At 39.3% G+C, this 12,426-nt stretch overlaps 1 protein-coding gene across 4 annotated transcripts in view; it reads left to right on the top strand.

Moving 5' to 3' along the window:
- eml2 (EMAP like 2) overlaps positions 1 to 6,463 on the top strand; it is a 41,257-nt gene extending 34,794 nt beyond the window's left edge. For all 4 annotated transcript variants that reach the window (XM_036149665.1, XM_036149667.1, XM_036149666.1 and 1 more), the window contains 6 exons: positions 266 to 354; positions 436 to 533; positions 639 to 726; positions 951 to 1,046; positions 2,662 to 2,792; positions 4,927 to 6,463. In XM_036149665.1, coding sequence (XP_036005558.1) covers positions 266 to 354; positions 436 to 533; positions 639 to 726; positions 951 to 1,046; positions 2,662 to 2,792; positions 4,927 to 5,052 — 628 coding nt within the window. In that variant the 3' untranslated portion in view covers positions 5,053 to 6,463. The remainder of the gene's footprint in view (positions 1 to 265; positions 355 to 435; positions 534 to 638; positions 727 to 950; positions 1,047 to 2,661; positions 2,793 to 4,926) is intronic.
- Positions 6,464 to 12,426: the final 5,963 nt, after the last annotated feature.

Genomic DNA, 12,426 nt, shown 5'->3' with positions numbered 1-12,426 from the left:
TAGTGTCATATTTAGACTCGGGGAAACTGGAAGTTATGGATTACTAAAAGTAATGTCTATTATAAATTTTAGGGTTATTAATAATTGATTTAGGTGTGATTTTGATGAGAACTTAGGGTTCACTTTGTTTAAAAGATTGATTATGCTAAAACAATAAAAGAAGTATTAATTTTATTGTTTTTACAAACGTACCTGGAGGAGTGAGTAAGTGTGGAGGATTCTGTCTCCATGAGCTTTACAAATAAAAGACATCGTCTCGTTTCAGGTGGTTGGTGCTGGACACCGACACTCGGGATCTAGTTTCTATGCACACAGATGGCAATGAGATCATTTCAAACGTCAAGTACTCTCCAGGTAAATGCCCAGATGTGCACACGCTGCCCATGACTCACTGGCTCCCCTACAGGCCGCACATTGAACTGTCTGTGTTTGTAGATGGTAACTTCCTGGCTGTTGCTTCCCATGACAACTTTGTCTACATCTATGCTGTGAGCGAGAATGGCAAGAAGTACAGCCGCGTGGGCAAATGCACCGTAAGGCTATCTGGGATCTCTTCTTCAACAATTGCTATTTTTTTCTAGCTGCTGAAAATGTTTTTCTTTTATACTAACGACTTATTTGGGCTTGTCATTCTTCAGGGTCACTCCAGCTTCGTCACTCATCTGGACTGGTCTAAAGACAGCCAGTATCTGGTCACCAACTCGGGAGACTACGAGATCCTCTTCTGTACGTCTCTCCTGTTTTTCTGTCTGACTCTCAGTACAACCGTTTCATCCTAAATCAGCAACATTGTTACATTAAAGCCAATGAGTTCATTGGCTAAATAAAATCCAGATTTTTCAAAAAATTCCGTCTTAAAAAATTGTCAATTTGAATTAATCGATTAAATCGATTTCTCATCAGCTGCGCTGATTTATTAGAAATTAAGTTTCTTTTTTCCTCATTTACAGGGGAGGCATCCAGCGGTAAACACATGACCAACATGGACACCATGCGCAACCTGGAGTGGGCCACTTCTACCTGCACTCTGAGCTTCAATACCTTTGGTAGGTGCTTAAAAAATTAACTTTATTACATTAACTAGAAGTTTATCACCCTGCTGATCAAAAATATGACGGCTTTGAACTCACAGGTTGCCTATCTGGCAAAAAAGACGGAATCTACTCTGTTATTGGAGGATGTTTTTTTTTTTAATTATTATTATTATTTTATGCAAAGGAAAAAAATCATGGCCATGACGGACAACACATTTATTTAAAGACAAAGATTTTAGCTATCTAAAATATACCAAAATAACTGAGAAGAAATTCTGCCATGACTGTTCTGAAGAAAACCTCATGACCCAAAAGATTCAATCAGTACTTTGTGGCAGTTCTGGTTTCTCCAGACTGCTTGTATTCTTGAAAGGCTTCACTGGTGAAAAATAATATTTTAACATTCATGCATAACAGCTTTGTAGGTTAGAGTCTTGCCATGCATCCCCCTTTTTTTTTTTTTTTTTACAATTTCCAACATACATTTCCAGTATTATTATTATTATTATTATTATTATTATTATTATTATTAGAGATCTGTGTTTGTGATATCACAATCACAAAGGTCTGCTTCATTGGTTGGACACCACATTTTAGGTGTCATGCATTCACATCGTTTATGGCAGTAATACATCTGGCTGGTCTGAATGTCTCTTACTGCTCTCTATGCACACCAGTTTTGTATTTTCAACGCCTGGGTTGCAAAAGCTGAAAAAGAAATCGGTGGGATAATTGTAATTATAGTAAAGAGAGTCAAATAAACATTGCTTAATCCGTCCCCTGGCGTGAGGCAACAGGTCCTCTTACAGGACAGAAGGGAGTAGCCTACATCAGCCATCATCCAGACGCAGCTACAGATGGTGGAACTCGCCGAACCGTGAGTGACTCTGGAGCATCTGGTGGACCCAGGGTCACCGACACCATTTTGTTCAGCTTTCTACGTTACATACAACACCGTTACTCGCTTGGTAAAATCCGTGTCCACCACTGTGAGTTGAACAGACGGGAGGATAGATGCTCCTCCTATTTGACAAGGTGAAGTGAACTAGAGTGTTTTCAACGCGTTCTCAGCACCAATCGTTTGCCAGAGAGGGAGGTGAAATTTTAAGCAACCAATGACAGGTGATCAATGCGGAAAATTTGCCTTGTTTGCATTCGGCATATACTTCTGGTTGTATGTACCTTGTTTGTAACTTCCTGTTATGTTTTCTATTGTCTCCCTGTGTGGTTTTTGTCGTTGTATATTGATTTCATTGAGTACTTTGTTCATTATTGTTTTTCTGGAAAGGACTATTCAAAAATGATTGATTGATAGAAAAAACATGATTTTTGCTGTGTGTGTCGTTGCCAGTCCCTTTTTATGGAAAGAGATCACATGTAGTGCTGCTAGTGCCCAGACTAGATTGTGGAGCTACTGTGTGAAATGTCCCTGAGCAGTAGCACTACACGGCAACAAAAACCAGATGCATGTCCAGCCTTTAGCTGGAACTGTTTCAAAGATGGAATGTGTCTTTTCTGACGAACGCCCACAGAGTTCCTCCCGGCTGAAAAGGGAACGTGATGTGAATATCAATATTTGCATCCCACTGACTCTCCCGCTGTCATCCTGGTTCTCTTTGTCTCCCAGGAATTTGGCCAGATGGAGCAGACGGCACAGACATCAACGCCGTGTGCAGGTCACATGATGGATCCCTGCTGGCCTCTGCTGATGACTTTGGCAAAGTGCACTTGTTCTCCTTCCCCTGCTCCCAACCAAGGGTCAGTCACATTCGCTGTCTTCCCGCCTGCAGGGTTATTCTGCACAACGTCTGACGTTTCGGCTTCAGTATTTTTTAAAAACGATTAAAACTTTTACCATAAATGCCTTTTTAAAGTGAATTAGTAGGGAATAAACACAGTGATGGCTTAAAATAAAATGCCTCCAAAATGTTGGAGTGCTAGATTAAACCCTGACCTTTAAAGTTCACAACTTGTGCTTTTAGTTTATTGTATAAGCTTACCGTAATTTTCGGACTATAAACATCCGAAGATTTTTGGACTATAAACATAAAAAAATTGATGGCGTGCCTTTTATATATAATTACAATGGTACAATGTGCTCAAAAATCTGTTTAAAATGTGCAAATTAGTAACGAAGCTGCTCCGCTCAATGGATATTAGGAGCATTACGGTACACTGTGTCACTACCTGATAGGACCCCTGAGCTGTCTACAAGACTGCCTGACTGTAATGTCTAAACTAGAAGTGCATCTATGTAAGGCAGCCTGGAGTATGCACTAGCAACAATAAGCCTAGTATGTTAATTCAATATAAAAGTTTATTTTGACCTTATGTTAGAAACAGGGCAGTGTAGTCCAGCTACTCTGTCCTCCTGACAGAGACGGACAGAGAGCTGTGGACGTGGAGGAATGATATTACACACTTGTGAAGAATATTTGATGCGCCTTATGGTTAGAAAAATACGGTACGTTGAACCAAAAAGCCTAATAGCAAAATGATTCCCACTAGCTTTTTTGACCCGAGTCAGAAAATGTTTTAAAGCTGTATAGTTTGCTATAAACACTCATCTGTTTTGGACAATAAACAAAAACATGTTTATTGTGTTAAAAAAAAAATCACCAAAAGTATTTTTTAACATTTCACTAATCGAAGCATACTTATGAATATTAGTTTAGTAAGAAGAAAGTCAATTTAACACTTTTGTTCCAGTAAAATAAAGGAAAACAAAACTCTGGTAACTAGAGCTTCAATGATTTTCGAACTAGGTATCGATACTCTGAAAAGTATCGATAATCAAATGCTGTATCTCGATACAACACTAATTTGGCAGCGTATCGATACTAAATATATTTGCAAATGAAGAAGGACAACCCAAAGATCTCGACAAGCCTGTGGGCAAATAGTAATTTAAAGTGGTGGAAACAAAGCCAAGCAGCACAACGAACTTGGTTCAACATCTCAGGGACTCTAACCTTCATGATGAGTTCAACAGGTTAATAAATTAAAGTTATGTTTTATAATTTATAATTTAATACTGTATAACTGATGTTTGCGTGATCGGTGGTCTGCATCAATAATGTGTGATTAGCTGTGGCTAGCATGCTACTAGCTATGCTATATTAGGGTAATTTATTTAGCATTTTTTTGCACACTTATTTAAAACATGTTCCATGTAAAGAGCCTTAAGATGTCGTGAATTGTAGCTATATAAATAAAATTTGAGTTTTTCATGTTACTAAAAAATTTTTATGCCTTTAATTATTTGCCCTTTTTTTTTATCCCCGTGATATTGAAAATGGTGTTGAATATTTTCCAGGGGATCGATATCAAGTTTGAAATTTACTGACAACCCTATTTTGAACACTTTCAAAAAGCAAGCTAAAAGAATTCCTGAAAAATCAACTTGAAAATGACTAGCCAACTAAAAAAAAAATAAAAAATACTATAACTACTATAAAATGGATAATAAAAAATGGCTATCTTGGTAATTAGTCAGGCTGTCTGCTCAGCTGCAGCCAGCAGTCAGCTGCTCATAAACAGTTTGCCGTAGTTTTAAAATAACAGTGGGCCTTTAATAGGAGGGATGAGTGCTGCTGCTTTAGTTTCCAAAGCATGTCTGTTCATGTTTCTCACCCCGAGAAATATTGTAAAACAAGATAAATCCGTCTTACTTTAGCCAGCTGACAGGCAGCGTGGAGCTGCACTGCTGCGTTACTCTATGCTCCACAAAGCTGGAGAAAACTCTGACATCTCTTCAGAAGGCCCATTTTTGCTGTTTTGGTACTGAAACATTAAGAAAACTCTAGCGAAACGTTGATGGCAGAAATGCATCCATTTTTGGATTATAAAGAATAAAAGATTCAATTATGAATTTTTTTTCTCCCCCAAACAGGCTCAGAGTCACGAATACGGCGGCCACAGCAGTCACGTGACCAACGTTGCCTTCCTGCACGACGATAGTCACCTGATCTCCACCGGCGGGAAAGACACCAGCATCCTGCAGTGGGTCGTTGCCTAGGCGCCGCTCTTCCTCATCACATCTCCCGTTACACCCCCTCTCTCCACCCCATGTCCGTCCCCTTGCTCACCTCTTTATCAGATTACCCTTCCCTGCCAGCAGGTGGCAGCACCCCTCCGTGCCTACTGGAATCTGAGAAACATCTGGACCGACCCGCAGAACGCGATGATCTCGAGTAATAAATAGAGAAAGGTGATGGAAGAGAAAACGAGTTGTTGTGATGAAGAAATGTAACATTAGTTGGTTCCCGGCTGGCTGCACATGACGAAGCTGTGACTCTTAGCGCTGGTACTTCCTGAGCTGTGTTCATTTCAACCCCCTTTAACAGGAACTCCTCCTGTTTTTTATATAAGACACACTTTTTGGGCTGAATTTGGCTCCTTTATTACAAAGCAGGTCTGAATGCACGTTGCACAGTTCAGATTTGGGTTGCACTCACTCTTGGGTTAGATATTATGACGCTGGTTCCTGTTTATTCAGTGACGAATGAAGTCAGCGTCCTATGAGGTTTGTGCATCGTACTGAATAAAGTGCGATGCAAAAACCTCATAAGACTCCCATTCTCCTAAATATCTACAGATCTTCAGCTTGCTTTGTAGAAGAGGAGCTTATATGAATGAATGACCGGGTCAAAACACGCTGCTGCTAGGGTTCTATGTCCAAATGCAGCATGTTGTTCTGAGCATGCACGGGTCTCTCCTTTAAACTACAAACTACAATTTCACCTTTAAACTTGAAACATACTCCTGCAGGGATTTAGCAACGTAGAATGTAACTTTATCAAAGTTTCAATTTCCAAAGCTGGAGAGGCTGGTGCGTGTTTGGAGGAACCGGCCGACCCAGAGATGGTGCCTGACCCCAAAAAAAAACAGCTGGAGTTCCCCTCTGGGCATAGCGAAGATGTCCCCTATTTCTCTTCCACTTTTCCTTTCAGCGTGATTCCCAAGGTCCGTTGAGTCGCAGTTTGTTCCTAAGTGTTCACGTGTAGCTTCTGGAGATGGCGAGCGGTACAAAGTGTCTGTGTTCATGTCTGCCCCTGCTCCCCACGCTGCTGTTTTTGATTGTACTGCTGTAACTGTGCTGAGAAGGCACTAGGTGGCGCTGTAGTGTAAGAGAATGAGCATGACTGAGGCTGCCTCCTGCTGTAGATGCTCTTAATGTCTGTAAACTTCTATATTCCACAGTAGATTGGAGTGGCCGTGTTATTTTAATATATAGCGCTAACAATAATGGATGTTAATATAATTGTGGCACTTCTAGCTGTGGACAGAAATTTAATGTAGACTGCTGTGCTTTGCCTTCTTTCTTTTTTTTTCTTTTAATACATTTTTTTTTCTTATCCAAATGCTGTGTAGAATTTTCTTTTACACTGTAAAATGAAAAATTAATAAAATGGGGGAAAAAATATTCATCCTAATTTGATTCCATCACTGTTTTAATACTTTGAAAGAAACTGTTTTAATCTTTTAGTTGTGACATTTTTTTTTTTCCACTTGCCCTAAAGCCCCAACCTTAACCCTACTGAAAATGTCTGGATGTGTTTCAAAGTTGGGTCTGTGCGAGGAAACTGACGACCACGAGTGATTTAAAGATCCAGCAGCTTGTTTCTTCCTTTCTTCTCTGGGTTTTTGTGGCAGCAGTGGCTCATTTTGTCAAAGTAAGCGGACAGGAGAGGGGAAAACATACGGTAAAGGACCTCAGGCCGGACTCGAACCCGGGTCAGCGGCGTCGGGGCCTCCGTACCTGGCCTGTGCTCACTGCCCCTACACCATCGGAGCACGCCCTGTTTGTTTCATTTTGAAAAAATAAATAAATACCATATTTAAAATCCTTAAATCTTCTCAAAAATTGATGGTGCGCCTTATGGCCCGAAAAATACGGTAAATAAATCTTAAGGTGATGATAAAATCTAGCAATGTTTATTAGCTTTCACACAGCATGAAAATGTTTTGAGTTATCTTACTGAGATTTGAGTCTTTTTTTTTTTTTTTTTTTTATATATATATTAATGCGCATTCACCTGTCAGCATTTTACTGGGATCGCCTGCTTGTATAAAGCGTCGTGTTTGGCAAAATAACCGACATGAAATGGAGAAAAAAAGATCAATAAAAAACTGAACAGCAGCTCATCTGTCCGGTCACCTCTGGGAGGAGAAGGAATGTTGGAAGTTAAATTGTTGCCTGGATCACGGTGCAGATAGGCGGACTTTGAATCGTAGTTCCACAGATCAATGAGCCTTTTTTCTCTGAGCGTCTTGTTGCTTTACGCACCGGCCTGGAAAGTGAAGCAATCAAAAGCCAGAAGATTGCATCACACAAGCGAACTTATAGATCTCCTTTCAGGGTTCTGATATTATCATCTAATACAGAAAATACTTTCTCACCTCTTTTATATATCTTCTTTATACATTTTTCCATTTTTTTGTTCATGATTATCCAACATTTTTCCTATTATGTATCCTCCATACGTTAGAGCCTCCTTTAACCCGTTGGGCTGCTGAACCTAATTAATTTCCTCCTATGGGATAATAAAGTTGATCTTATCTAAATATTATAATTGTATGACTGTTAAAGAAGTTAAAAGTTAAAGAAGTTTATGCTAATTTCCTCCACTGTTTAGGTGGTGGATCAGCCAATCAGCTCGCTCCGTTTCCACCATCTTCCTGCTTCAGACACCATTCAGCTCACTACTCCTAACATTTTGTCACTTTAGGAACTCTCTAAAGGCCTGAGATACTTTGTGAATAACTTTTATCTTACTGAGGTAAAATTCCAAGAAAAATCTCCAAGAATTCTGGAAATTCTACAATTTTTTCCTATAATGACGTCACTAAGAGCTGCGTTTAGTCTGAGGAATTTTGGGAATTTTTAGTCTGAGGTTCATACAGCATGTGGAAAGCTGTTAGGAAGTAATGAAAAGGAATAATCTTCTAAACATAACTGCTTATGCCACCGCCTGTTTGTACCCACGGGTTACTGAGCATTTTAGTCTTCTTGTCCCCATCTTGGTTGCAGAATTTACCCATTTAAGGTTAAACCATGATGCCTTATCCAGTGCTGTGTCTTAGACAGGTTCTACTGAAATGTGTTGTAATCTAGAGGTCAGGTCTGGGAGTGTCTGAAAGTGGTGCAAAAAAAAAAGTTAAAACCTCCTTTATCGTTTTATTCCTTATCAAATAGAATGGAGTCATGAGAAAATAAAAAGGACAGAGCGGTTCTCATGTTGGCTGAGACATTTAATCAAATAAAACAGAACGGAAGACCCCGACAGTCTGAGGTCTTTTCCGTTTGAGTACAACCCCGAGGCTCACACACACACACACACACACACACACACACACACACACACACACACACACACACACACACTCCTCAAAGGACATTAATCTGACTTTGATTTCCTGGAGTTTCAACCCAAGAAAAAACTTACTTTCCTAATCCCACCCTTAATCTGAAGATTATCTCACCTGAAAGTGAATTTTCACCCTAAACTGTAATAATTAAAACTTTAACGGTCTCACAGCGCTTTAGAAATATGTCTTCTGCTGTAATTATCATGCACAGATAATTTCATTATAAATTTAGAATATTATTTAAAGTCATTTTTCTGTTACTGCTAATAACATTAGATTACATCAGAGCAATAAAAAAACCTAATAGAGAAACATTGGCTTTAAAAAAATGTTTAATACCTGCTTAAAGATTATTTTCTTTAAGCTGGTACTTTTAATCTGACAAATGAGCCTAATCAGAATAAAAATTGTGATTTATTGGATATGAATGAGTTTACATGCTTTTATTTCTGGCATAACTTTATCAACTTCGGTTTTTTAATGGTTTATTTCAACAAGTTTCCATGGTGGAAGGTATATACCAAATAACACTCTAATAGTTTTTTTTAACAGAAATAAGTTTGCAGGTTAGAAATTAATGTGGCTTTTCCATAATCCACATGGGGGGAACTTTTAAAGTGTGAGTTAAAAATTTATTTTTATAGCTGGAGTATTGTAACTTGTCATCATGGGGGTGTGTAAATGGTCCATATTTACTGTATATGGTGCTTTTCTAGTTATACCGACGACTCAAAGCGCTGTAGACATCGGTACATGCTAGGAGGAAGCTGGAATCAAACCCACAGTCCTCCAAATTGCAAGATAAGCGCTTTACCCAGTGAGCCACAGACGCTCCATTTACAGCAGGCAGGTTTCTCCTGGAGCTGACTAATAATCAGAACAATGGAAAAAATGTAAGATGACCTCAGAAGGCGATCAGTAAACTGACTCAAGTTGGGAAAATCTTTGGGAGTAATTTCTTAACAACTGCAGATCTCTAAATCATCAATTCAAACAACTGTAGGTAAGTATAAGGAACAATTTTTGCAAACGTATTCACCCTGCTTGGCTTTTTAGCTGCCTTGTCACAGTCCAACCTGCCATTCAGATGTTTGTTTTAATCTTGTATGTGATGGAGCTGCACAAAACTGAAATGAAAAATGTATAGAAACTATTTGCTGAAACGTCAATGTCACTAAATAGTTTCTCGTTACCATGGATGGACTGAGAGGGTGCAGACAAAGAAAGGAGTCTCTGCTTCAAGAATAACTAAAATTTCCTGCTTCCCTCATGGGAAAGGAACATTTCTTCTGCTTCAAACCCGCTTTAATCTTACCACTGTCATGCATGGTAGTGGATCATGATGCTGTGGGGCTGTTTTGCTACCAGGCTTTTGATACAAAGCTGGTGGAAAGATGATAAAAAAGGGTTTATGCTTTTAAACCGCACTCCAAAGCAGCTGGCACTATCATGTGTCCCGGTTGATTTAAAATCTCTTTTCATCTCATTTTATCTATTTCCTCTGCAGCAAACATGGCTCTTTTTTTAACAGCGTGACTTGGCTGCAGGAAAACTGCGTAAACACTAATAATCGACATAAGGTGCAACCAAAGCAGCTGAAATGCTTGGAAAAGGTCTCCGCCTGCGCTGCAGCTAATTTCAAACACTCTGTCTGCCAAGAAGCTGTTTGAAACAAAGCAAACAGCAATCAATACTTCTGACATGGTTCATAACAGTGTGAAAAAGACAAGAGAGATTTAAAAAGCAAATAAGAAATACCACCAACATATCCTATTAAAGAGAAAACATTCTGTAAACCTAAACAGTTGTTACATTTCTTTGTATCTTCCTTACAGAGCAACACATTTGTATTTTTTACAGCTATCTTTTTTAATTTTTCGCCTTTTGATCATTGCACATCTTATTGTTCAGTTCAAAGGAGAGATATTGAGATTTATAAAAAAAAAAAAAAAACTATTTTGAGCAGCAAAGCTTAACATATGAACAATTCCCCAGAGCTAGTCGCTATTCCTTTTGGTGCATATTATCCTTTTTTTTCCCCCCTCTTGTGACAGAAAAAAAGAAACTAAGAAAAGCTGCAACTTATTTTACTTTTTTTTCTTTGTAAACCTGAAAATCTTTGTTCCAACAAGTATAAAATAACTGAAGAGATTGTTCTAAAAAAAAAAAAAAACTGCGACCTTTCATACAGCGATGTGAAAGGCCGCTGGAAAGCTAACCTCTGAGTTCTGCTGAAGTAGAACCTATGACCCAAACCTTTGCTCTGTGGAGTCTGAAATGGAGCGGCAGAGAGGAGAAAAACCAAGAGAAACACCTTAAAAAAAGCAGAAGAGAGCATTACAAGTGCCAGGAATGCGGAACGTGTTCAAAATATGGATGTTGGGTGCCAGCGGGGGGGTCTGTTGCCCACCCTCCTGATCTCTTCACTCTTCCTCATCCTTCCTGCGTGTTCCGCCTCCTGCCCACTCGACCACCATGGGGTCCAGAGCCTTCTCCCACGCAGACCCCCGTCTTCAGATCGCTCTCCCACAATGAACCCATCCATGACTCAGCATCTCTGTCCCCATTTAAACTCTCACCTGAAAAAACTTGGTTCTCTCAGCGAGCTTATTATGTTTATTCTCATTATTAGTCGTTTTTGACTTTATTAACATTTGCTATTCTTGTATTTTTTTTATCTCTTGTTTGGTAAGCGACTAAAAAAAGGCTTTTAAATAAAATTATTATTATTATTGTTATTCTGTCCTGGTGCCGGTGGCCCGTTGAGCGAGGTGTTGATGTTCGGGGCGTTTCTGCATAACTTCAGTCTGGGCTCGATCGTTCTGCTGGGAGGAAAAAATATTCTGGGTGAAAAATATTTCACCTGGAGTAGGATGTGGTTTTAAAACCGGTTTGTTTTCATCTTTCTCCAACAGGGCTGGTTGAGTCTCTTGTCCTCCTCTGCCGCCGGGTTCCATGTCTGCATTATAACCTCACGGTTAGGGTTGGTGAAACCTAAATTCACGTAAAAACTCAAACCTCGTGACAATAAGAGGCGAATCCCCTCTGTGTGAAAAGGTGTGTGCATAAAATACTCACCTTCCTTTGAAGTTCACGGCTCTGAACACACAAAAAAAAAAAAAATACTGATTTCTCTGGTCCAGCAACACAAATGCCAGATTTTTCTATGCTGTTTGTTTCATTTTAGCCTTAAGACAGAAATAATGTTGCAAAAAAACAAAAGAGAAACTGAGAAATCTAAGCTAAACTAAAAGTTACAGGTAAACAGTCCGTACAGAGCTTGGCAGCTGCTATTAGAATTTCTTTAAATAGTGTGTGAGGAAGAAGACCTGGAAGGTAACGTATCTGAGCGTCTTCATCCCAGTTTTCTGTCACACTCAGTACCTGGAGGCTTAATGGCAAGCAGATCTTTCAGTCATCCTGTACAAAAATGTTGATTTTGGGCATCAGCTACATTGTATTCACAATCGAGACAACGTTTAATCCCAGATAAATTAACTGAAGGCGCAGCTGAAGCAAACACATCTGCTGAGGCCTAAAGCCTGTTGGCCCGGCAGCTAATTTTGCATAAACTATGCCCTGAGGCCAGCACAAAACTGTTGCAAAGTTTTACATTCCAAAAGCAAATATGAAAAAAAAAGAAAAAAGAAAAAGCAAAGGGTGCTGGGTATTAAACCAGATGTGCAGAGATGGGTACAGGCATGATGAAACAGTACAACATGGTTTGTGGGTCTTTGTTTTTCTGCATTCCTTTGTGTTAGCCTCCACAACAACAACAAAAACTGATTTCTAAAGATAATTTCATTCATTACAGGAAGAACAAATATCCTAACCAAGCGGATCCTGTGTGGAAAAGTAATCGCCCCCTAAATCTTATAACTCTTAGCTACACCAACTGCCAACGCCATCAAAATAACAGGTCTTCTACGTTAATGTGGAGGACATGTTGCTCACTCCTCTGTGGAAAATCGTTTCAATCCAGCCACATCTGGAGGTTATTGAGCATGATCAGCCTCTTTAA

The sequence above is a fragment of the Fundulus heteroclitus genome, chromosome 18 (genome assembly GCF_011125445.2).
Source record: "Fundulus heteroclitus isolate FHET01 chromosome 18, MU-UCD_Fhet_4.1, whole genome shotgun sequence".
Lineage (NCBI taxonomy): Eukaryota > Metazoa > Chordata > Actinopteri > Cyprinodontiformes > Fundulidae > Fundulus > Fundulus heteroclitus.
Note: the sequence above shows the minus strand (reverse complement) of the source record. Positions and strands in the feature narration are given on the sequence as shown.